This window comes from Barbus barbus (genome assembly GCF_936440315.1).
Source record: "Barbus barbus genome assembly, chromosome: 34".
In the NCBI taxonomy this organism is placed as follows: Eukaryota; Metazoa; Chordata; class Actinopteri; order Cypriniformes; family Cyprinidae; genus Barbus; species Barbus barbus.
The window spans coordinates 23,511,667-23,534,673 of NC_136762.1; the positions used below are offsets into that span (position 1 = coordinate 23,511,667).

Genomic DNA, 23,007 nt, shown 5'->3' on the forward strand with positions numbered 1-23,007 from the left:
TCCACGGAAAACTGTAAACCTCTGGCGCCATCTACTGAGTAAAGTATTCTCATCTCGTGGAGATGATTTGACCTGTATACAGGTTCACCATCTGTATACCAATACATGCTTATGAGCATATGTTGGAGTCTAATAAATGTTTGTTTTACTTTATTTGCGAGGACATCTCCGTGGATTTAAAACAAGTTTATAATATTTTCTATGGTCTAATCTGACCACAGCCCCAGATAATATCCCTAAAGAGAAACCTGTGCAAATCACTGGATTTATATATAAACATGATTTGACCGATTTATAAGCTTTTTTGGCTAGTAAGGTCAAAGTATCTAGCGCTATCTTGCGACAAAAAAAGGTTTAACCTAGGCTAAAAATGCAGGGCTTTAATAGGCCTAATATTTTCAACATGTATGGTGAACACAAAACATTTCAGCGTTCATATTTTGTTGGAATATTTGTTTCTGTATTTTAACTAAAGTCTAATTACAAACCATATTTGAATACATTTCTCAGATCTCCCACTTGAGGTATGAATCTACTGGCTGGCCACAAGTTCACATACAGTTCACGTTTATCATTATTTTACAAATGATTGGCGAATTTGACAGTGTAATATTGTACTATTAAAATGCAAGTGAGAGATCAATGATCCTCTTTTCATTATTGTCATTAATTCAGAATTCTGATCAGTGTTGCAACACATAGGAAAATGTGTCCTGTGCTTTTCTTGTTCTTATTTTTTTCCCCTTACATGAAGGTAGAGCTGCCATTTAGCAATCTTATCAGTGGCCATTTCATCTGCATGATAATCTTGATAGGCTACTTGTTAAACTCTGTGTTTACACAGTCTTGGCAGGTCCTGGCATGATGCGCTCATCTTGTTCATCGCACTTGCATAGTTTGTCATTAGATTAACAACTATTTGGGACAAATATGTATATAGTTTACCCTATGGCTAGAACATTTTATATGGTGCATTTTTTTTTCTTTTAAAATGTTACCTTTATATGAATTTATCTTTTTGTGGACATTTTGCCCTTTGTCAGTGGAAGAGAGTCTTCAGTAGCCTACAGAGTTTAGTACGCAGGCATTTGAACTGACAGTCTATCTGCCTATTCTATACACATTTACCATTAAACATATTGTTTTGGGAATTGCTATGTTACAACAAAATAAATGTTGTTTTTTAGGACATAATGCACAGAAAATTTTGTTTTAATTTTATAGCTTTTATAGCTTTTATTTTTTTTTTTTTTTGCGTACGTGGTTTCAGTTGGTACATATATATATATATATATATATATATATATATATATATATATATATTTTTTTTTTTTTTTTTTTTTTTTTTTTGAATGAAAATGGTGGTGGTCTGCGAAAAAGCTGTCCATTTCGCTTGGAACGCTGTTCTCGGATGTTATTTACTACATCTCCCAGCATCCCTTGTGGTTCTTTGGAAGGCGGAAGTTCAATACACAGCCGCAGTGATGTCATTTACAGCATGGCTGCGTTTAGTTTCACAAGGTGTTTAGTAAGGTCTTACTTTTACGTTAAACGTGCAGATCATGTGCAAACAACAACGCGAATGTTCTGTGTATCAGCATCACGCAGTAGTAAGTAACTTATGGTGATAGTAAATGAGACGTCAATGGCTCTGTGCTTCTCAATAGTGTTGAGCTGACCTTGTATATCCCGTTTAATGTTTTGCAGTTTTAATGTCTCATATGGCTACTAAATATAAAATAGCTTTGAAGTCATTAGAACACGGAAACGAAACTCATGAAAACTCACGAAAAATTACAGTTCCATGACCATTTTGCTGTAGATAACAAAATTACCACATTTACCTTGTTTTATACTTCGCTGTTATTCTTATTTAACGTTATAATTATTTTTTACGCATATAAATACTGTGCTGTATATGGTAATTAAGTATATAAGTAGTGTGGTATATTTCAAAGTCCCATTTGTATTATTATGCGATAACATAACTTAATCTAAGCATCATTCAGTTGATCAGTGTTTGTTCATTCTTTCAATCAGTCAGTGATTGATTGATTGATTGATTGTCCCTTCTTCTTCCAGGCTTTGTGGATGTACCTAAAGCTCAGTTCACAGACACAGAGGTTCAAGACATTTTGACCAAAATCACAGGTCTGGACCTGAAGAAAGCGTTCCGACCCATAAGACAGCAGCTAACACCTCCTAAATACAAGCTTATGACAGACACAGAATTAGAAGAGGTGAGATTTTTCATGATAGCTCAGGATTCATGATGGGATTTGTGAGATGATGGCTATATGACAGAATAGGGCTTATGAGGGGATGAGATACATGATGAAAAGAGATTCAGTATGGCATTTGGGAATAACATCAGATAGCATTTGTGGTGTGATTGTACAGTTATTCTGCTAGAAAAACTGCGGTCTTAATTGGGTTCATGTGTTCTGCTTCTGAGCAGGCGGTGCATAAGGCAGAAGAACAGGCAAAACATTTGCTGAAGTTGCCACCGGTCCTGCCTGAGAGGAAGCCCATAAATGATGTGCTCTCTGAAGATCAGATGCTAGAAGGCATGGATACTGCTAAATATGTCTTCACCGACATCAACTTTAACGTCCCACATCGAGTAAGAAAAGGACATTGTTCAGTGTATCGGATCTTTTTGTGTTTATACAGAGGTAATGTGTTGTTTGTCTTTTTTACTGTTGGAATTTGTTTCTCTCACCATTATTCCAAAGGAAAGATTCATTGTTGTAAGAGAGCCCAGTGGAACCCTAAGAAAAGCAACATGGAATGAAAGAGATAGGTTAATACAAGTTTATTTCCCCAAAGAGGGTCGTAAGATTACACCACCACCCATCTTTAAGGAAGAAAACCTTAGGGTATGGAAAGTGCAAAAGCTGATTAAGTCTTATTGATTTGCATATGTATTCATTCTGACAAGTGTTTCCTTCTCTCTACAGGTGGTCTTTGAACAGGATAGACACGAGGATGCGTTAAACCAATGCATTGTCCAATTCGAGCCAGACTCTGCAGAATTTAAGAATGTGAGTTGCTGACAGACAGATGTATACAAGGGTTGGGCGATAATCTGTACCAGTGCATGAACACGTTATTCTTGGAGAGAATAATATTTATATGGTCTTTTAGGTGCTCATGCTGAGCTATGAAGACATTGAAAAGCATGGGAAATACGATCTGCTCAGATCCACAAGGTTCTTTGGTGGTTTGGCCTGGCATCTGGTTAATGGCCGGCGAATTGATGGCCTTCTTGTGGACATGTTGCAGAGAGACCTGTGAGTATGTGTGAGAAAAAAGGAAAGATCTGAGTTCAGTGCATAAGCAGATGGAGTCAGTTTCCACAGGAGAAAAAAATAATTGATTTGTAAAAACAAATAGAATGAAAACATGCTTAGAGCATTGCACTTGCATTGAATGTCTATTGGACAAGTGTACCGGATGGTTTAAAAGCAGAAATTAATCTTGTATTATTCACACGATTTATGCCATAGCAATCTTTATTGTTGGTGTAGAAATTGCCTTTTTGAAGAGTTTCAAGTGTGCGTTTTTGCATTGCTGATATAATTCCAGCGGGGAAGCGTTTGCACCTTGTAAAATGTGCCTTATACATAGTTACAACATTTCACTTTCTGGTATCATTGCATGTACTGTATCACATGAAAGGAAAATGAAGAAAACACAAAAGAAGCAAGATGAGTGAACATCAGTATAGTTTGGAGGGAGCTTTTTGTTTTTTTAAATTCACTGCAGGCATTGCTCCCCAGCACATTTAATTTTAATTTAATTATGCATTGTGTCTGAAGTCTGGTTGCTTTGTATGATGATCATATATTGTCATGGTTACAGAATGCAGGATGCAGTGAGGTTGGTGCGTCTGTTCAACTTGGTTCATCCTCAGAGTGAGTCTGCACAGCAAGCTGAAAGACAACAGGCTGCTGGCCTGGACCTGCTCAAGGTGAATACATAGTACATGGTCATCAGTGTTTTTATTGTGCATATCAGTTCCACATCTGTTACTGTAACCACAAATTTTAACTACAGTTCAAGCATAGCTATAATGGTTTGAAATTATGGTTTTCTATTATCATTTCTTACTGTTACTATTAATTAATGTGCATGAAAATATGTCCTGTGGTTACTGTAAGTTTCCGTGACCTTATATGTGCACATATGCCAAAAACCTGTGACTGTGAGCCTTTTCTTTGTTTTAAGATGTGTCAGTTGATAAAAATAAGCCAATTAAAAATTGTAACTAATTGCTCAGGTTATTTACACATGTAATCATAAATACATTGAATCTCTAAATGTAAGGTTAAATTGTCACTGTTATCTAACTATTAACTATGACCTTTGCCTCAAACTCCTAATTTGCTGCTTATTAATAGTTAGCAAGGTAGTTAAGTTATCTAAAATATAGTCATGCAGAAGAAGGCATTAATACATGCTTTGTAAGTACTAATAAACAGCATGCTAGTTAATAGTGAGAATTGGTCCTTAAAATAAAACTGCATTTTTAATTAGAGAGCAAGATTATCCACATATATACTAGAGATATTAACTCAAGTATCACTAAGTGTTTAGCCATGCTATTCAGCTCACATACCTGCAGAAAAGATCAGCAGCGCCGTCAGCAAAACTCTTCCTGTTCAGTCACTGTTGGAAAAAAACACTCTTACAATAATGATGTGTGCTTTTGACAACTCTAGAAACAGGGAATAAGGGGTCAGGTCCAGGGTACATCACTTCCCATTAGCCTGTGGTTAGACCTTTAACCCATGCAAGGACGTCATTCAGAGTGCATGGAGTAAAAAAGGGCAAAAAAATATATTTTCGAATTCTGAGATGCCACCAGTAATTTGGTAGAGATGGTGGAGTGACAGGTTTTAATGTGTGTAAGAGAGAGTGTGTATATTAAGTTCTTTGAAAGGAAATGGGAAAGCATGGTAGATTTGATGAGGGGCCACTGTTTAGTCACGGTTCCTGCTTAGTGCACACTCCACTTAACCTTGTCTTATGTCACACTGACCCTTTAACCCCTGTGCCAGGAAGTCAATCCAGTTGATGTAGCCGGCCCAACTTCAGAGGTGCATTCTGTGGTTTTTTTTTGTGTTTTTTCTCAATTTACACACAGAAATTAAAATGATTTAGACTCACACGAGACAAAGATGTTCGATTGCTGTTTGATTCTATATGGAGTGGATTTGCCACCATGTTGACATAATTTTACCTAAAAAAAAGAATAATGCACAGATAATGTAAATGTAGGATTGTGTGTGTGATCCAACAGCAGTTATTACCAGAGTTATTATAAAACTAAAAAGTAGTGCTGTCAAACGATTAATCGTGATTATTCACATCCAAAATAAAGGTTTTAATTGCATAATATGTGTACTGTGTATATTTATGTGTATATATAAATACACACACATGCATGTATATATTTCAGAAAATTATGCTATGTTTATTTATAATATAAATTATATGAATATAAATATAGACATGTAAATATTTTCAAAATATATACTGTATGTGTATTTATATATACATAATAAATATAACCAGTACACACACGTTATGCAAACAAAAACTTTTTTATATGCGATTAATCGTTTGACAGCACTACTATAAACATTTTAAATTCATTGTTGCTAAGGCAAAATATCTTATTTTAATTAAAGTACTAAAAAAAACTCAAACTAAATACGCACAATAAATAAATGAATGTGATAACCATACAGGTACAAAAAAACATAGTAAAATGACACAATTACTAAAGCTAGCTAAAATTTCAAATGAAAAAAACAGAGAGAGAGAGAAAAAAAAATATATATATATATATATATAATAGTGTGTAGTACAAACCTCATGCACCCAAGGTGAGTAATAAAAATCCAAAAACAAAATATTATTTATTTTTTAAGATAGGCTTGTGGTAATCCATTTTGTACATATACTGTATATACTGTATGTGCATGTCTGATGTTTTTCCTGTGTTTTCCCCCTTATTCTTAGATCTATGCCCAGTATGAGTCAAATAGAGCTGGATTCATCGAGTTGGCGGTGCAAACCTATGAACAGACCAAAGCACTGAGCTCTTCTTAAATACATTGAAGTGTTAAAACACTGGAAACAATGATCATTATAAATGGAAGTATCTATCATATAGTTCAAATGCTGATGTCAAGTTTTGAAATATGGCCTCATTCTGTACATAATAAAGAAATCTTTTGTATAGAAGGTCTCGGTTTCTTTATTTAAATATTAACACAGTTTCTTTGACATTTTTTCAAGTGTATCAAATGTAGACATCAGAGTAGTTCTCTTGTTTTTGCTCACAAAAACAGGTAGTCCCACCTCAAATATACACTACTGAAGGATTGAGCAAGTATTTGGCTCAAACACCCAGTGTTTTGAAAGCACCAGAACATTTTTCATGTTATAATGCTTCTGTTGAATGCTGTGAGTTCTCACTCAGTCTGATCTGGTGGTGAGTAAATTCCTGAAGTTGTCATCAAGTTACAATCAATGGAATCAGTCAAAAGATGGGGCAAAGCCTGTAAATGTCGATAGAAAACAACAGTTTGCAGGAATCTGTTATCTAATTATTTCATCCATAAATACCCATTTGTACAGTAAAAAAAAAAAAAGTCAAAGTGATGTTAGCAAAATAAATGTCTTGTTTTTACTATAATAAATATTGTATCAGGAAAATAATTACAAAATGCCGCTGTGTTCACGAAAAGGGAAAAAAAAGCAGTCCTGCTGAATAGATGTCAATGGAGAAGATATTTCAGTACGCTCTTTTATTAAGTTTAGAATGAGCTATATTTGGAGTGTTCAAAATATCGCTGATTTATAAAAGGAAACAATTTGCAACATTTATAATTAATTTTACAGCATTGCATATTCATTTGTGACGGTCGAGATTTAATCAGAGATGGTCATATTATTGGGAGATACCAAAGTCCGCAGCTCTGCCTTGGAGAAAGCATATTGGCCAAATTAGATCACGTGTGCCGTGATGACCAATCACATGACATATTTTTTGTCAGAATTTTGTGCGTCAGTGAGTCAATCGCTGTTTACGGATACCATAGAAATGAATGATAAATGCCGTGAACTGAATCCTATCCTAACCCTACGCATATTATTCAGCATAGTAAAGTCTCTCCTCCACTGACTCTGGTATCCTCCCATACGAGCCAACGTTTCGTTTACTGCCGTACAGATTGGCATCTCCTCTGTTAATAATATAATCTTTGTGCGTTGTCCTTAAAGAGCCACCGTACGTCAAAGGAAAAACATGGCGACGTCCTAAAAGATAAAAGCTGCAGAATAAAACAACCTTAAAGACAGCTTTACATATGATCCGTGCTTTCGTTTTTTTTGTGACGATTACTTCAATTAACCACTTAAACAGAAAAACCACAAGTTAGCATTGTGATCGTTTTCACAAACAGGTCTTCTGTGATTGTGAAAATATTGGTCAAAGGGCACCGATGGCATTATTTGTATTGGGTTCTGCGTTCAGAAGTAAGTCACCTGGTTTGATCATCAAACTGCACTTGTTTAAATACTCTCATTAACAGTATTCATTGTTTGTATATGTTATTGTGAACACTGGATGGAAGGATCAAAACTGTAAAAGTTCGTTTTGTTAATAATTTTGTTCTAATGACAGTTACATTGACGTTGTAATGGAAACATTATATTTGTCTGTAACTTCAGCTGAATGTGTCATTACATACATACTGAGTTCAGTTAACTGGGTGAAAGGTCACGTACTCAATAATATGTTATTTCTCTCTTTGAGTGTAGAATTAAATGCATTTAAAGGATATATTTTGTTGAGAATCCTTTATGCAAGTATCACCAGAAACTGCTTTTCCTCATTTGTGATGCTTAGCCAGGCCTTTACTGATGCTGACTTCAGTTGTTGTTTGTTTGTGGGTCTTTCTGCCTATAGTTTTGTCTTCAGCAAGTGAAATGCATGCTCAAGTGAGTTGAAATCAGGAGATTGTCTTGGCCATTGAAGATTCCTCCACTTTTTTTACCTTCTACAACTCCTGGGTTGCTTTTGCTGTATGTTTTGGATCATGGTCCATTTGTACTATGACGCACCGCCCAATCAACTGCATTTGGCTGAATCTGGACAGACAGTATTTCCCATTTTTCCCATATTGCACTTTTCAGAATTCTTCCGGCTGCTTCTGTCTTCTGTCACGTCAACAATAAACACCAGTGACCCAGTGCCACTGAAAGCCATGCTCATGCATCACACCGCTCCACCGTGTTTCACAGATGATGTTGTATGCTTTGGATCATGAGCTGTTCTCCATACTTTTTTCCTCCTATCATTCTGGTACAGTTTGATCTTAATTTCAGAATGCTTTTCTAGAAGTGGTCTGGCTTCTTTAGATGTTTTTTGGCAAAGTCTAATCTGGCCTTGTTTGCACCTTGTGGTGAACCTTCTGTATTTGCTCTCGTGAATCGGCTCTTGATTGTAGACTTTGACAGTGGCACGTCTGCCTCCTGGAGAGTGTTCTTCTCTTGGCTGGACGATGTGACAGGGTTTTTCTTTTTACCATGGAGAGGATTCTCCGATCATCCACCACTGTTGTCCTCCGTGAACGTCCAGGTCATTTATGTTGCTGAGCCCACCAGTGCATTCTTTTTCTTTTTCTGTGAATGTACCGAACTGTTGATCTGGACGCTCCTAATGTTCCTGCTATCTCTCTGATGGTTTTGTTTTTGAAGCCTAACAACTGTCTGTTTCACTTGTATGAAGAGTTCCTTTGACTGCATGATTTGGGTTCACAGCAACAGCTTCCGAATGCAAATTTAGAATCAACTCCAGACCTTTTACCTGCTTAATTGATGTAGAAATAATGAAGGAATCGCCCAATTGGCCATGAAGTGGCTTTTTGAGTCAGTTGTCCAATTACTTATGATCCCTTGAAAAAGGGGGGAGGTACATATTAAAGAGATGTGATTCCTTAACCTTTCCTCCAATTTTGATGTGAATACTTTAATTGTGAATACAATTAAAGATCAGATTGTAAATAATAGAGCATTTGATCCGTTTAATGCATCTTTGCTGAATAAAAGTATTAATGTCTTATTTTTTTTATATTCTTGCCTCTAACTTTTTTTTTTCCCACAAAAAAAAAAAAAACGCAGCAAAGGCTGTTTTCAAATTTGATAATAAGAGAAGTATTGAACACTAAATCAGTATATTAGAATGGTTACTGTAGGATCATGTGACATGTCATATCTTTCATTTAAACTTAAATAATTCTTTATTATTCCAAATGTTTGTCCTCTGGGCAAATTTCTCACCACGATTTGCTTTTAATGACCTTATTTGAACTGAAATATGTGAATTGCGTTTAAAGTGCTAGAACACTTGTTTGAATAGGAGCTTTATACATCCAGATCCATATCTAAAGTACATTTAATTAGTGTTAAAATATTCCTTACCTGTTTAGTAGTTTAATTTTAAACCTGTAATTGTAAACCTGTGTACTGGTCTGTGTTTTGTTATTAGAACAGGCTCTGTTGATACCGTTCATGAACGCTGTTAGAGGAATGTCTTCATCAGGAGGGCCAACACCCCCCTTCACAACCCTGTCAGTCACACGGCCAGCTGAGACCATCACTCACGTCGAGTTCTGCCGCCCGGAGAAACGCAATGCAATGAACAAGGCATTCTGGCTGTATGATATCCATGTTCATATCATACACTATGAATAATTCATTTATTTCAGTTAATTTCCTTTAAAATTTCCTGTAATGCTTCATAAGCAATCATTTCACAAGAACAGAATGACATTAGTAATATTTTAACTATTAAAATGTTTACATAGTATGACTCATCATTTATACTGGAAAGAGTGTCCATTTTATGCCATTTCTATGTTAAAATGTGCTTATTTGAATGGTGGTATGAGATGAGAATTTAAAGTGCACAATGATCTCGGTTATCTAAAATATTTGCAATCATGCCAAGACAGGCTTAGCGATATACAAGTTATTGTGCTGAATTACTGTGTGTTGGTGTTAATTCTTTGCTGTGCTCAATTACTGTATTTTTGTTTTACCTGCAGTGAAATGGTTGACTGCTTCAATCAGATCGCTGAGGACTCGGAGTGTCGTGCTGTGGTTTTCTCAGGTGCTGGAAAGGTCTTCACTTCAGGTAAAGCTTTCAGACATCTTGCTAAATATGACCAGTTGCTAGACCACTGGAAACCGAATAGAACATTCTTCAATTTGACCAAATAGTTTTGCGGTGATCTAGATCTAGATTTTTTTTTTTTACAGAATTTTGCTTGCCCGTGCAATACTCAGTGCCATGGTACTACATATAAGTGATTGTCAAGGTGTTGCTGTGACGGTGGTTGTTTTCTGACAAAAGTCAAAATAAGTCTCTAGATTTTGCTGTCTCCTTAATTTCACAAATTAATTTTTTACACCTAATTTATCCATCAGATGGAAATTTGAACCACCCAGTGCAAGGTATAATTCATATCCATAGCACAATGTTGCGGTAGTTTAATGCTTAGGGTTAGGGGTTTATTGAAATGATCATATTGAACTCATTCAATATGAGCATTAGTTATAGCAACACTTACCTTAGCACACACCACTAACACTTTTTTAAAATTTAGATATTTAACTGCAACTGGAGACAGGCATTTGTGAAGATAACAAGATTGCATTGCTTATGTTTTATATGCCATATGTAATAATTTGTGCACAGGTATTGACCTCATGAGCATGGCCAGTGATATTCTTCAGCCTGAAGGCGATGACACAGCCAGGATCTCATGGAACGTGCGCCGCATCATAACTAAATACCAAGAGACATTCTCTGTTATTGAAAAGGTTGCTATTTTAAATATCATTCTGTGAAAGCATATACAGATAATTATCAAAATAAAAAATGAGATCTAGGTAATATGGGAAATATAAGGGAAAACAAGAAGATGTTTAGAGGATTACAAGATTGTTGAACATTATGTTTGGCTTTATCAGACCATTCCAAGATATGGATTTAGAAATGTACTGCGAAATAGGCTTTATCTCGTATGCACAAATCATATGTTTCATAATGTCTCTTGTGCTTCATTGTACAGTGTCCAAAACCAGTGATTGTGGCCATTCATGGAGCATGTATTGGAGGAGGTTAGTTTTTCTGTGTACAGAGGTTGCCATTTTATACTTTCTATCTTGTTTATAGTACAGATAGAAGGTTTGTTCTGTTTATTTGTATAGCACTTTTCACAATAGATATTGTTCCAAAAAATTATGGATTACAAACTCCCTGGTGATCTAATAAAAATCAAGTTTAACCTAGTATTCAGTTACAAGAATGTTCTAAATGGTGTCTAGGCGGTTGTTTTCTGGCTCAAACCAAAAGAGCCCATTGCCAAGTCTCTATGATATTTTGCTGTCTTATTAATTGCAAGTTTATAGATGTTATAGATTTTCCCCCAGCTAATTCATCCATCAGATGGAAATCTGAACCATGCAATGCAAGGTATAATTAATATCAATAGGACAAATTTTGCAGTAGTTTAATTCTTAGGGTTAGGGATTTATTGAAATCTTTCAGAGCAACAGTTTAGAGTAATAATTTCCTTAGTACACCACCAGTAAAATTTTATTGTTCCAAAAATAATGGATTACAAACTTCCTGGTAAGCAAAAAAAAATTATAAATCAAGATGTGTAAATATTTTTCCTTTGTGTCTTTTTTTTTTCCTTATAGGGGTGGACTTAATCACAGCATGTGATATACGACTGTGTACGCAGGATGCCTGGTTTCAGGTCAAGGTGTGGGCATTTTTAGATTGTTGTTCATTTTAACTGACCGCTTTTTAATCATCAATTCTGTAAAGCTCTTCGTAGTCCCAACTTGAACCCCCTTTATTTGTTTAATACCATTTTAGAATAAACGTAGGTTTGCGTTGAACTTGAATGCTTGAATCAATCAGCCTTTCCTGTTCAGGAGGTTGACATTGGTTTGGCAGCTGATGTTGGGACTTTGCAGCGTCTCCCCAGAGTGATTGGAAGTCGAAGGTACTTAAAATTAAATTTAAAGCATGGTATAGATCCAGTAGCAGTGCCCTGTGTTTAAACAAGTGATAGTAACATTTTATACTAATGTCTTCCAGTCTAGTGAATGAGTTGGCTTTCACTGCAAGGAAGATGTATGCTGATGAAGCCAAGAGCTGTGGACTGGTCAGGTGAGATATTTAGACAATAAAATATGAGATGGTATGCTTTATTTTGAATATATGATATAGCAGCTGTATTCACAATATAGAACAGCCTCAAGTTTTATTATACATTTTAGTAAATATGAGTGTGTGTGTGTGTTCTCTTTTGTTGCACACAGTCGTATTTTCCCGGATAAAGAGACTATGATGGCAGGAGCTCTGGAGATGGCAGGAGACATTGCCAGGAAAAGTCCTGTAGCAGTCCAGGGAACTAAAGTCAATCTCATTTACTCCAGAGACCACAGTGTTCCAGAGGCCCTGAATTACATAGTAAGATCTGAACTGAGTATTGTAAAGTAAAACGATTTAAATTGACAAAGTGACAAGTATAATAATAATAAAGAAAAACACACATAAGCATGAATTGAGTTGGGATATGAGAATTAAAATAACATCAACACAAATGTAATGAAAGTAGGAAAAATACTTAACTAACAACTTTACATCCATTTACAACAGTACATCCATTTGATTTAAGACCTTTTGAAATGCACCTAAGACAAACAAGGGGTTAATCAGTATTTGTGTTTGTCTTTGTGTAGGGTAGTGTGTTGTAACAATCTGTGTGAAAATTTCACATATTTACATATACAAAATGCACTAAAACTACCAAAGCACTTCATAGAGTACGTTTCAAATCAACCCATTCTTTTATAACACCAGCAAAAATTGTCAGTCAACAAGCACAGTTTGTCACTCACAGAACAATGACCAAAAACACTAACAACAGGTGGTGTTATACATTGTATTCTTTGTAACATTTCTTTACAAAACAAGAATGACAGCAGTTTACTGTTCAGAAATGTTAATGAAATTGAAAGATTCACACCTGTGTAGGTGTTCAGCTACGTCTAATTGTTTTGATAGTATTTCATTATTTACTTTATATTTGGAATATATTCAGTTACTGTAGAAATGTAGCAGACTGCTGTCTTAGTTTTGTAATATGTTGTTTATATATCTTAAACACAATTTAAGATATTTTGGATGGGAACCGGGAGACTTGTGACTGTCCCATTGACTGTCAAGGCCCAGAAAAGTATGAAAGACATCGTCAAAATAGTCCATCTGCCATCAGTTGGTTGAACCGTAATTTTACGAAACGAAGCTACGAGAATATTTTTTATACGCAAAGAAAACAAAAATAACAACTTTATTCAACAATTCTTCTCCTCAGTGTAGCACCAGTTTGGAGAGTATCCGCTGGACGCTAACTGTGTACACTGTTCTGTGCCAGCTGCACCGCACGGATACACTGTTTTCGTTCAAATCAAAGCGTAAACAAATTTAGAAAGCAAAAAGTATTCTCATAGCTTCATAATGTTACGTACGGTTGAACCACTGATGGCAGATGGACTATTTTGGCGATGTCTTTAATACTTTTCTGGGTCTTTTTTGACTGCCAAACAATTAACAGTGTTAATTGGCAGTCAATGGGACAGTCACAAGCCTCCCGGTTTTCATCCAAAATATGTTATTTTACGGGTTTGGAGTGACATGGGGGTAAGAGATTAATGACGACAATTTTCATTTTGGGGAGGCGTAACCCTTTAATGTTAATCAAACTTATATATGACTAATTATTAAACTTTTTAATTTAAAACATTGAATAAAATCAGAAAAAATATAGAACAAATACATTAAACATAGGCTAACAATAGAATAATAAAAAAAACTAAAGGTGTGTTAGACAGTCTTACAACTGTAGCAGTCTACTCCTATTTTTTGGATTATTTATTATTAATATTATTGCAGTGTTGACAGAACCAGGCTAATATGGTCATACTTCTAGATTCTAGTAAGAACTGCGGCATTTTGAACCAGCTGGAGTTAATTAAGCGCGCAGAGCAACCACCCAATAGAATATTACAATAATCTCACCTTGAGGTCATGAATGCATGAATGAACATTTCTGCATTTGCCATTGAGAGCATAGGTCATAATTTAGATATATTTTTAAGATACATTTATAAATATACAAATGCTAGAAACGTGGCTTTCGAAGGAAAGATTGCTATCAAATAGCACACCTAGGTTCCTAACTGATGACAAAGAATTGACAGAGCAGCCATCAAGTATTAGACAGTGTTCTAGGTTATTATATGCAGAGGTTTTTGGTCCTATGATTAACACCTCTGTTTATTCAGAATTTAACAGTAAGATATTATTAATAACTATGCATTCTGTTAATTTTGCTAATTGGTATGTTTCGTTGGGCCACGAAAAAATATAGAGCTGAGTATCATCAGCATAACAGTGAAAGTTAACACCATGTTTCCTAATGATATCTCCCTAGGGTAACATTTAAAGCATGAAAAATAACGGTCCTAGTACTGAGCCTTGAGGTAATCCATACTGCACTTGTGATTGGTATGATACCTCTTCATTCACTGCTACCAATTGATGGTAGTCCGATAAGTACAATCCAGTAGCACTAATAGAGAGATACAACCACGATCGAATGATAAGAGCAGTCTAAGTACTACGATGGGGTCTAAATCCTGACCGGAAGTCCTCACAGATACCATTTTTCTATAAGAAGGAACATAGTTGTGATAATATTACCTTAGTATCTTTCACAGAAAAGGGAGATTCGAGATCGGTCTGTGATTAATTTATTCATTGGGGTCGAGTTGTGGTTTTTTTAATGAGAGGCTTAATAACAGCCAATTTGAAGGTCTTTGGGACATATCCTAATGACAATGATGAATTGATAATATTCAGAAGAGGATCTATGACTTCTGGAAGCACCTCTTTTAGTAGTTTAGATGGAATAGGGTCTAACATACATGCTGTTGGTTTAGATGATTTAACACGTTTATACAATTATTCCTTTCCTATTGAAGAAAATGAGTGTAAATATTCCCTCAGGAGGACTATAGATACTGTGGCTGATGGCTGCATTCTTACAATTATATCTCTAATAGCATAGACCTTGGAAGTAGTTCATAAAATCATTACTACTTGCTGTTGGGAAATGTCTGCACCTTCTGATGTAATTTTTTTTGTTAATTTAGCCACTGTATTGAATAAATACTTGGGGTTGTGTTTGTTTTCTTCTAAAAGAGACCAAAAGTAATCAGATCTAGCAGTTTTTAAGGCTTTTCTGTAAGAGAAAGTACTTTCCCGCATGCAAAACGAAACATCTCTGGTTTTTGTTTTCCTGTAGCTGCGCTCCATTTTCTGGGCTGCTCTCTTTAGGGCGCGAGTGTGCTTGTTATACCACGTCAGACTGTTTTCCTTAATTTTCCTTAAGCGTAAAGGAGCAACCGTATCTAAAGTGCTAGAAAAGAGAAAGACCATAGTTTCTGTTACATCAAGTTGTTCTGAGCTATTGCATATGCTGAGGAATGGAGATAAGTCAGGAAGATTATTTACAAAGCAGTATATATATATATATACAGTGCCCTCCATAAGTATTGGAACAGTAAAGACAAAATTGCTCTGTTGGCTGTGGAGTCAAGACATTTGCAAATATGATTAAAAGATGAATATGAGACAAAAACTACAGAATGTCACATTTTATTATTAGCCGTTTCAACACATACATGTTTTACCAAATAAAAAGAACAGCACTTTTAGAGTTCATCCCACTCATTGACGTGAGCATAAGTATTGGGACAGTTGAACATAAGGCAGATATAAAAGGTTAAAAGCTATTATTTAGTTGCAGATCCCTTGCGCACAATCACAGCAGTGAGTCTGTGACCCATAGACATCACCAGACTGGTCTCATCCTTTGAAATGCTTTTCTCAGCCTTTAATGCAGCCAAATCCGATTGTTGCTTGTTTTGGGGAGTTTCTGCCTTTACTCTTCTCTTCAGCTGGTGAAATTCATGTTCAATCGGATTTAAATCTGGAGATTGACTTGGGCAATCTAACACTTTCCATTTCTTTGCCCTTATAAATTCCTTGACTGAACTGGCAGGGTGTTTGGGTCATTGTCCTGATGCAATATGAAGCACTTCCCAATGAATCTGGTGGCATTTTCTTGAATATTGGTAGGCAAGATGGTTTTGTACCCTTCCAAATTCATTTTGCTACTGTCCTCATACAGTCAGGTCCATAAATATTGGGACATCAACACAATTCTAACATTTTTGGCTCTATACACCACCACAATGGATTTCAAATGAAAAGAACAAGATGTGCTTTAACTGCAGACTGTCAGCTTTAATTTGAGGGTATTTACATCCAAAGCAGGTGAACGGTGTAGGAATTACAACAGTTTGCATATGTGCCTCCCAAATAGCAAGTGTTCTATTTGCATTTGGAATCTGTTGCTGTCAACTGTCAAGATGAGATCCAAAGAGCTGTCACTATCAGTGATGCAAGCCATCATTAGGATGAAAAAACAAAACAAACCCATCAGAGAGATGGAAAAAACATTAGGCGTGGCCAAAACAACTGTTTGGAACATTCTTAAAAAGAAGGAACGCACCGGTGAGCTCAGCAACACCAAAAGACCCGGAAGACCACGGAAAACAACTGTGGTGATGACCGAAGAAATCTTTCCCTGGTGAAGAAAACGCCCTTCACAACAGTTGGCCAGATCAAGAACACTCTCCAGGAGGTTAGGTGTATGTGTGTCAAAGTCAACAATCAAGAGAAGACTTCACCAGAGTGAATACAGAGGGTTCACCACAAGATGTAAAGCCTCAAAAACAGGAAAGGCCAAATTAGAGTTTGACAAACGACATCTAAAAAAGCCTTCACAGTTCTGGAACAACATTCTATAGACAGATGAGACCAAGATCAACTTGTACCAGAGTGATGGGAAGAGAAGAGTATGGAGAAGGAAAGGAACTGCTCATGATCCTAAGCATACCACCTCATCAGTGAAGCATGCTGGTGGTAGTGTCATGGCGTGGGCATGTATGGCTGCCAGTGGAACTGGTTCTCTTGTATTTATTGATGATGTGACTGCTGACAAAAGCAGCAGGATGAATTCTGAAGTGTTTCGGGCAATATTATCTGCTCCTATTCAGCCAAATGCTTCAGAACTCACTGGACGGCGCTTCACAGTCCAGATGGACAATGACCCAAAGCATACTGCAAAAGCAACCAAAGAGTTTTTGAAGGGAAAGAAGTGGACTGTTATGCAATGGCCAAGTCAATCACCTGACCTGAATCCGATTGAGCATGTATTTCACTTGCTGAAGACAAAACTGAAGGGAAAATGCCCCAAGAACAAGCAAGAACTGAAGACGGTTGCAGTAGAGGCCTGGCAGAGCATCACCAGGGATGAAACCCAGCGTCTGGTGATGTCTATGCGTTCCAGACTTCAGGCTGTATTTGACTACAAAGGATTTGCAACCAAGTATTAAAAACTGAAAGTTTGATTTATGATTATTATTCTGTCCCATTACTTTTGGTCCCTTAACAAGTGGGAGGCACATATGCAAACTGTTGTAATTCCTACACCGTTCACCTGATTTTGATGTAAATAACCTCAAATTAAAGCTGACAGTCTGCAGTTAAAGCACATCTTGTTCGTTTCATTTGAAATCCATTGTGGTGGTGTATAGAGCCAAAAATGTTAGAATTGTGTCGATGTCGCAATATTTATGGACCTGACTGTACATTAAGTCATCAGTAAAGTTGAGAGGGCCTGTTCCAGGGACAGCCATGCATGCCCATGCCCATGCCATGACACCACCACCACCATGCTTTACAGATGAGGCTGTATGCTTGGGATCATTGCAGTTCCCTTTTTTTCTCCACATTTTTGCTTTCCCATCGCTTAGATAAAGGTTCATCTTTGGCTCATCGGTCCATAAACACCATTCCAAAACTCTTCTGGCTCACCTTTGTGCTTTTTTGCAAACTCTAATCTTGCCTTTCTATTTTCGAGGTGTAGCATCTGTAATTCTGTGTCAAAGTCTCCTGAGGAAAGTAAATTGTCAGAGCATCACCCCAGCTTTCTGGAAGTTGTTGGTGATTTTACAGACACATCTTTTAAGATTCATTTCCACAGCTTTTATGATTTGTCTGTCATGAACTACTGTTATTTTCTCAGCCGATCAGGTCGTTGTTGGTTACTGGTGTCGCTGGTGGTTTCCAAACTTTTGATTTCACACACGAGCGCGACTTTAGCACAATATTTAGCAACTTTCAGACCCTTTTGGCTGCTTTTTGGCTGCATTCAGTTGTATTACAGTATGTGACATTTCATAGAGTACAACAGATCTGAAGTGCCAAAACTCGTCTGAATACAAACTTGACGCAATGACATTATAAATATGCCAATTAATATGTGACATCACCTCCCGCCACAAGTCTCACAAAATCCTGTGGGAAACACTGCACCGTGCATGCAATGTCGTAGTTATGCCGTCAGTTACCATGAAGTAAGGCATGAAGTTACCAAAAAGGTGATTTAAAGCTGCCTTAAAACTGTGTGCATTCATGCAATAGGTTATATATGTCACATTTAAGAACATGTCACTGAAATGGTTTTCATTTCCCAGCGCTGTCTCCCTCATCTAAAACACCCGATTCAACTCGTCCGCTCATTAGTAGAGACTTTTAGACCTGAAGTGGGTCAGAAAAGGTAAAGAGATTTGTGAGAAAATAAGATGCATGTCAGATCTGCGCCACGTTCAGCAGCAGCAGCTTTTAAAGCAATAGCAGGAAAATAAGCTAATAACCAGCTGCTGTGATGTCTATTAATCCAAGAACAAAAGAAAAAAAGAGGAAATCAATAACTTTTATAGCTTTAAGGGGTTCATCTATATTTAATTTAGAATTTAGTGTTTGGTAACTATTCATTTTCTGTATATTTCTGCTGAAGGGCACAGGTAGGTAAATATGTAATTTATTATAATGGGTTCATGTGAATATTGTTTTAAATTCACTTAAATTAGAAGTTAAGTCTAATAAATGTTAAAATTGATAGCTCTGTATATATTGTTATACTGTAATGCTGAATGGCTACAGTCAATGGTTAACTATTCAGGGAAAAAAAAAAAATTATAGAGACATCAGTAGTACTGATATCAGTGATGCTGGCCTTCAATCATAAAAAAGATGCCATTATAGAAATATTAAAAATATACTGTCTTTATGTTTATACATTTGAAGATTGAATATGAAATTATTGCAGTATAAAAGTATATTTAAAAACTTTAATGTTAGGTGGGATTAATCACAATTTAATTTTAGAAAAATTTGCGAGTTCATTTTTTTTTAATCGATTGACAGCACTAATATATATGTATGTGTATATACATATATACACATACAGCCGTGAAGGACTGAAATCCTGCAGGGCCCGCCAGGTCCCCCTGCTCAAGAAAGCACATGTACAGGCCTGTCTGAAGTTTGCCAATGATTCGGAGGAGAACTGGGTGAAAGTGTTGTGGTCAGATGAGACCAAAATCAACAACAATCTGGACGAGCTCACAGAGACTAACATCTTATATCAGTTTCTGTGAGGATATGTGCATTCCTACCAGGACTCATCTACCTTATAACAATGACAAACCATGGTTCACTGCTAAACTCAGACAGCTCCGTCAGGCCAAAGAAGATGCTTACAGGAATGGGGACAGAGTCTTGTATAAACAGGCCAAATACACACTGGAAAAGGAGATCAGAGAGGCAAAGAGGAATTATTCCGATAAGCTAAGAATCCAGTTCTCTTCCAGTGACACGACTTCAGTGTGGAAAGGTCTGAAAGACATCACCAATTACAAGACACCATCCCCCAGCACTCTGGAGAATCAACAACTGGCAGACGATCTGAATGAGTTCTACTGCAGGTTTGAAAAAACACCATTCACACCTCCTGCAACCCCCCTCTCCCCCGCACCTGCACTGCAGATAGGAGATGATGATGTGCGCCAGGTCTTCAAAAAAAACAAGAGAAGGAAGGCACCAGGCCCAGACGGTGTGACACCAGGCTGTGTGAAATCCTGTGCTGACCACCTGAAGACTCCCATCTTCACACAGATCTTCAACAGATCACTGGAGCTGTGTGAAGTCCCCTCATGCTTCAAATGCTCCGCCATCATCCCCGTCCCAAAGAAACCCAAGATAATAGGACTTAACGACTACAGACCTGTGGCTCTAACATCTGTGGTCATGAAGTCATTTGAAAAACTGGTTTTGGCTTATCTGAAGGACATCACTGAACCCCCTGCAGTTTGCCTACAGAGCAAACAGGTCTGTGGATGATGCAGTCAACATGGGACTGCATTACATACTGCAACACCTCTCCATCCCCACCTCCGTCTGTCAGTGGATCAACAGCTTCCTGACAGACAGGCAGCAGCTAGTGAGGCTGGGAAAATACACATCTAGCACCCGTACGATCAGCACTGGAGCTCCTCAGGGCCGCGTTCTCTCCCCACTGCTCTTCTCCCGCTACACCAACGACTGCACAGTTAAAGACCCCTCTGTCAAGCTCCTGAAGTTTGCAGATGACACCACACTGATCAGCCTCATCCAGGACGGTGACGAGTCTGCTTACAGACAGGAGGTTAAGGAGCTGGTTGTCTGGTGCAGTCTCAACAACCTGGAGCTCAACACGCTCAAAAAAGTGGAGATGATCGTGGACTACAAGAGAAACCCCATACTGAATTGTCTATTTTGTATATTGTGTTTGTGCTATTTTGCATATTGTCCGTTTTGTATATTTGTACATAATTTGTTTTATTATCTGTGTCCTGTTGCACTGTGGAGCTACTGTCACTAAAACAAATTCCTCGTATGTGCAAACATACCTGGCAATAAAGCTAATTCTGATTCTGATTTCTTTGTCAGTGGACGAAAGTAAAAAAATCAGCAGGGGATCAAATAATTTTTTCCCCCACTGTGTGTGTGTGTATATATATGTGTGTGTATGTGAAAAGTTTTTGTAGATCTTGTACTGAATATTGAATTAAACAAGTTTCATCTTATTTGCACATTAATTTATAAACCAACAACAATTGTAAGATTCAGTTTCTGAGCGGTCAAGTGCTTCTTTGAGGAAGACAGTTTGTGTCTTTTGGTAAACAGTAACAACATTTGTCATTCAATGATAAAACTGAAAACTCTTCTTATTTGCTTTCTGTTCCTGTTTGTTTTTGCAGAACACCTGGAATATGAGCATGCTTCAAACCCAAGATTTAATGAAGTCAGCTCAGGCAGCGATGGAGAGGAAAAACCTCAAAGAAGTTACTTTCTCAAAGCTCTGAGAGTCTACACACTCTCCCTTACAAATAACTGCTTCTTTAATGAAAAACACCTGCTAAGTTTGGTCCTCTTAATCGACATGAATTTTACAACTAAAGAGAATCTTGCTTTTGCATATTTCAATTCTGTCTTCACAATCAGTGCCTTAATGCTGGTTCACAAATGTCAAATAATTAACCAAAAAATACTGCTAAACGTTCAGTGCTGAATGCGGTAAAACTAAATACCTTAAGATGGAATGGAGGTAAATGGTTTGATTTGCTTTTGTAGTTTATGATTTGTTTTATGATTTATCAGTGACTTATGTTCTGTGTGACATGAAATGTTACAATCTGTATAAATTTCAATTGTGATATTTTTGCATCTCAATAAAACAACTAATGCTAAAATAAGTGTTTACTGTAGAACATAGTCATATCAGTATGGGTGATTTGTGAAGAGAAACTAGTTTGGTCTTGAAATATGAACTTCGTCACAGCTTGGATATTGTATTTTTCTGCGCGTCCAGGTTTCAGGTGTTCATTGTCAACACTAAAGTTATTCACAGTACTGTGGACATCATATCATATTACTGGCTCCCCAGTTGGGTATAAATACTGCTCCAGTCTTGTATACACTGGAAACCATCATCTACAACCAAACCACAGGGTTCTTTTAGACTGACATCTGTGAGATAATTAGGTAGAATGATGTCTGTGATGAGGTGGCTTACAGTGATTCTGCTTATTGACCTGGTTTGCTCTGGTAAGACTGATTCTGCATTGCAATTTTTCTCTTATTATTATAGATAATACTCTCTGGAAGCAGTGTCATTTCTCCCTTATTTACACCCCCATGATTAATTTATATAATTGAGAAGATTGTTTATAGAACTTTAGTGTCTAAATAAATTTAAAATAAAACTGTTAAAATGTAATATTTATATTTAAAAAAATATATATATTTTGAAGATCAGCCAATTCCCATTCATCATTATTATAATGGGTTATATGCAGTAAGACTGAATTCTACTTTTTCTCATTTTGCTTTGTATAGCAATTTATGCTTTTATTTCTAAAGTGCTCTATGCATTTTATGAATGCAGTTTGTCACTTCATCTGTTTTTTTCTCATCTGCTCCTTCTGACATGTTTAAACGAAACGGTTCCCCTTCAAAGGGGACAGCATTATCATCTCCAGTATTTCACCACATTATTGTATTTTAAGTTTGTCAGTATGTTTACACTTATTGTCTTTATCAAGCTCTGAGTCAGTTGACTTTTCTGGAGGAAATCACTGTTCTGTTTCTTGACATGTTATGAGATATACAGTGCCCTCCAAAAGTATTGGAACAGTAAGGCCAATTCCTTTATTTTTGCTGTAGACTGAAAACATTTGGGTTTGACATCAAAAGATGAATATGAGATGAGAGATGAACATTTCAGCTTTTATTTACAGGTATTTTCATCTGGATCTGATACACAACTTAGAAGATAGCACCTTTTGTTTGAACCTTCCTATTTTTCATGTTACCAAAAGTATTGGAACAGA

At 36.6% G+C, this 23,007-nt stretch overlaps 2 protein-coding genes across 4 annotated transcripts; both read left to right on the forward strand.

The window, feature by feature from the left end:
• The first annotated feature begins 1,450 nt into the window (after positions 1-1,450).
• LOC306854334 (small ribosomal subunit protein mS22-like) lies at positions 1,451-6,253 on the forward strand. 3 transcript variants are annotated; one of them, XR_013782825.1, is made up of 8 exons: positions 1,451-1,610; positions 2,083-2,240; positions 2,459-2,623; positions 2,736-2,879; positions 2,961-3,044; positions 3,148-3,293; positions 3,865-5,307; positions 5,636-5,833. XR_013782825.1 is itself a non-coding variant. In XM_079392257.1 (8 exons), exons 1-8 carry the CDS (start codon positions 1,499-1,501, stop codon positions 6,118-6,120), a joined length of 1,008 nt encoding a protein of 335 aa, XP_079248383.1. In that variant the 5' UTR covers positions 1,451-1,498; the 3' UTR covers positions 6,121-6,253. The 3 variants fall into 3 exon arrangements, 2 of the variants coding, with proteins under 2 accessions (XP_079248383.1, XP_079248384.1); XM_079392257.1 differs by lacking the exon at positions 5,636-5,833 and adding an exon at positions 6,031-6,253 and having other exon boundaries at positions 3,865-3,973; XM_079392258.1 differs by lacking the exon at positions 5,636-5,833 and adding an exon at positions 6,031-6,253 and having other exon boundaries at positions 1,459-1,521; positions 3,865-3,973.
• An 800-nt stretch (positions 6,254-7,053) lies between these two features.
• LOC306853938 (delta(3,5)-Delta(2,4)-dienoyl-CoA isomerase, mitochondrial-like) lies at positions 7,054-21,881 on the forward strand. Its single transcript, XM_079391653.1, has 10 exons — positions 7,054-7,551; positions 9,566-9,734; positions 10,125-10,213; positions 10,778-10,902; positions 11,154-11,202; positions 11,788-11,852; positions 12,028-12,098; positions 12,194-12,265; positions 12,418-12,568; positions 21,376-21,881. The coding sequence occupies exons 1-10, from the start codon at positions 7,518-7,520 to the stop codon at positions 21,478-21,480; spliced, it is 930 nt and encodes a 309-aa protein (XP_079247779.1). The 5' UTR covers positions 7,054-7,517; the 3' UTR covers positions 21,481-21,881.
• Positions 21,882-23,007: the final 1,126 nt, after the last annotated feature.